The sequence below is a fragment of the Emiliania huxleyi genome (genome assembly GCF_000372725.1).
Source record: "Emiliania huxleyi CCMP1516 chromosome Unknown EMIHUscaffold_133, whole genome shotgun sequence".
Taxonomy (NCBI): Eukaryota; Haptophyta; order Isochrysidales; family Noelaerhabdaceae; genus Emiliania; species Emiliania huxleyi.
Genome location: NW_005201259.1, coordinates 102,130 through 103,351, shown reverse-complemented (window position 1 = coordinate 103,351; position 1,222 = coordinate 102,130). Strand labels below are relative to the sequence as shown.

Sequence of the window (1,222 nt, the reverse complement as noted above, 5' to 3'; positions counted from 1 at the left end):
GGTACCGGGGGCAGCGGACGCTGCGTTGGAGAGACGGAGAGACAGACGGGAGCGAGGGGGGACGGCGCCTGCGGCGGCGGCGCCCGCGGCCTTCTGCTTCTTGGCCGGCGACTCCTCCTCCCCCGCGCCGCCCTCCTCCACCGCGGACGTCCCCGACGAGGAGCTCGCGTCAGAAGAGCGCGGCACGGCCGCCACCGCCGCCGCCTCGGCATCCACCTGGCCGCCTGCACCCTCCACCACGCCCCGCAGCTCCGCCACGCGCGTGCGCAGCGCCGCCACCTAGTGGGCTCGCGCGTCTGCGTCGGCCGGGCAGGATCGCACGGCCCGCGAGCGCGGTGCGGTGCGCTTCATTCATTACCGCGTGATTGTGTGGAGATTCAACCCCCTGCCGCATCTAGCGGCTCCGCCTCTGCCTCGAGCCGCGCGAGCGAGTCGCGCTTGCGCCGCCGCGCCTCCCTCGCTGCGAGCATCTTCTTCTCCCGCCGGCTCAGCAGCTTTGAGTCTGGGTCGTCCCTCCAGCTCGGCGGCTCTGGGCCGTCGCCCTCCTCGGTCGGAGCAGCCGCAGGGGAGGGGAGCTCGGCTCTCGGCGGCGCCTGCGCGCCGACGCGCGCCTACATGCACGCGGGCTAAGGCTCACGCGCCTCGCCGCCGCACAGCGGTGCGGACGCAACACTCTGGTGCTCACCGCCTCGCCCACCAGCGCCGCCTCGGCGCGGGTGAGTGTGGCCAGCTCGTCCTCGAGGCCAAAGAGGTAACCCTTCTGGATGACGCGGTACGTCCGCGCGCTCGCTGCCTTGCGAGCGCGCGTGCGCGCCACCTTGGCCGGGATCTCACCGGCAGCGGTGGTGCCGGTGCCCTCGGCGGTGTCGCTAGCCGCAGACGCGGCGGCCAGGAGGAGAATGGCGGCGGCGTCGCGGTCGGAGGAAAGCTCGGTGTTACTCGGCGGGGCCTCCGTCGTCGCCTCCGATGGCGGCGACTCGACCGAAATGATCGGAACGCCGGAGGCGGCCTTCTCAGCCTTCGGGTGCATGCTGCAATTTATCCTGCGCCGACCACCTTTCCACAAACGTGTTCTAAAATCAATTTCTTTTTTTGAGGGAGGGAGAGAGAGGGAGGGGGAGGGGGGCGGAGGGAGGGAGGGAGGGGGAGAGAGAGGGAGGGGAGGGAGGGAGAGGGAGAGAGAGGGAGGGGGAGAGAGAGGGAGGGAGAGAGGGAGAGAGAG

The 1,222-nt window shown here is 71.3% G+C and overlaps 1 protein-coding gene across 1 annotated transcript; it reads right to left on the bottom strand.

Annotated features, from left to right (window-relative positions):
- Nucleotides 1-377: 377 nt before the first annotated feature.
- EMIHUDRAFT_110304 (hypothetical protein) lies at nucleotides 378-1,030 on the bottom strand (the record flags this gene model as incomplete). The annotated part of the gene is made up of 2 exons (XM_005788624.1): nucleotides 378-611; nucleotides 686-1,030. 2 exons carry the CDS (start codon nucleotides 1,028-1,030, stop codon nucleotides 378-380), a joined length of 579 nt encoding a protein of 192 aa, XP_005788681.1.
- Nucleotides 1,031-1,222: the final 192 nt, after the last annotated feature.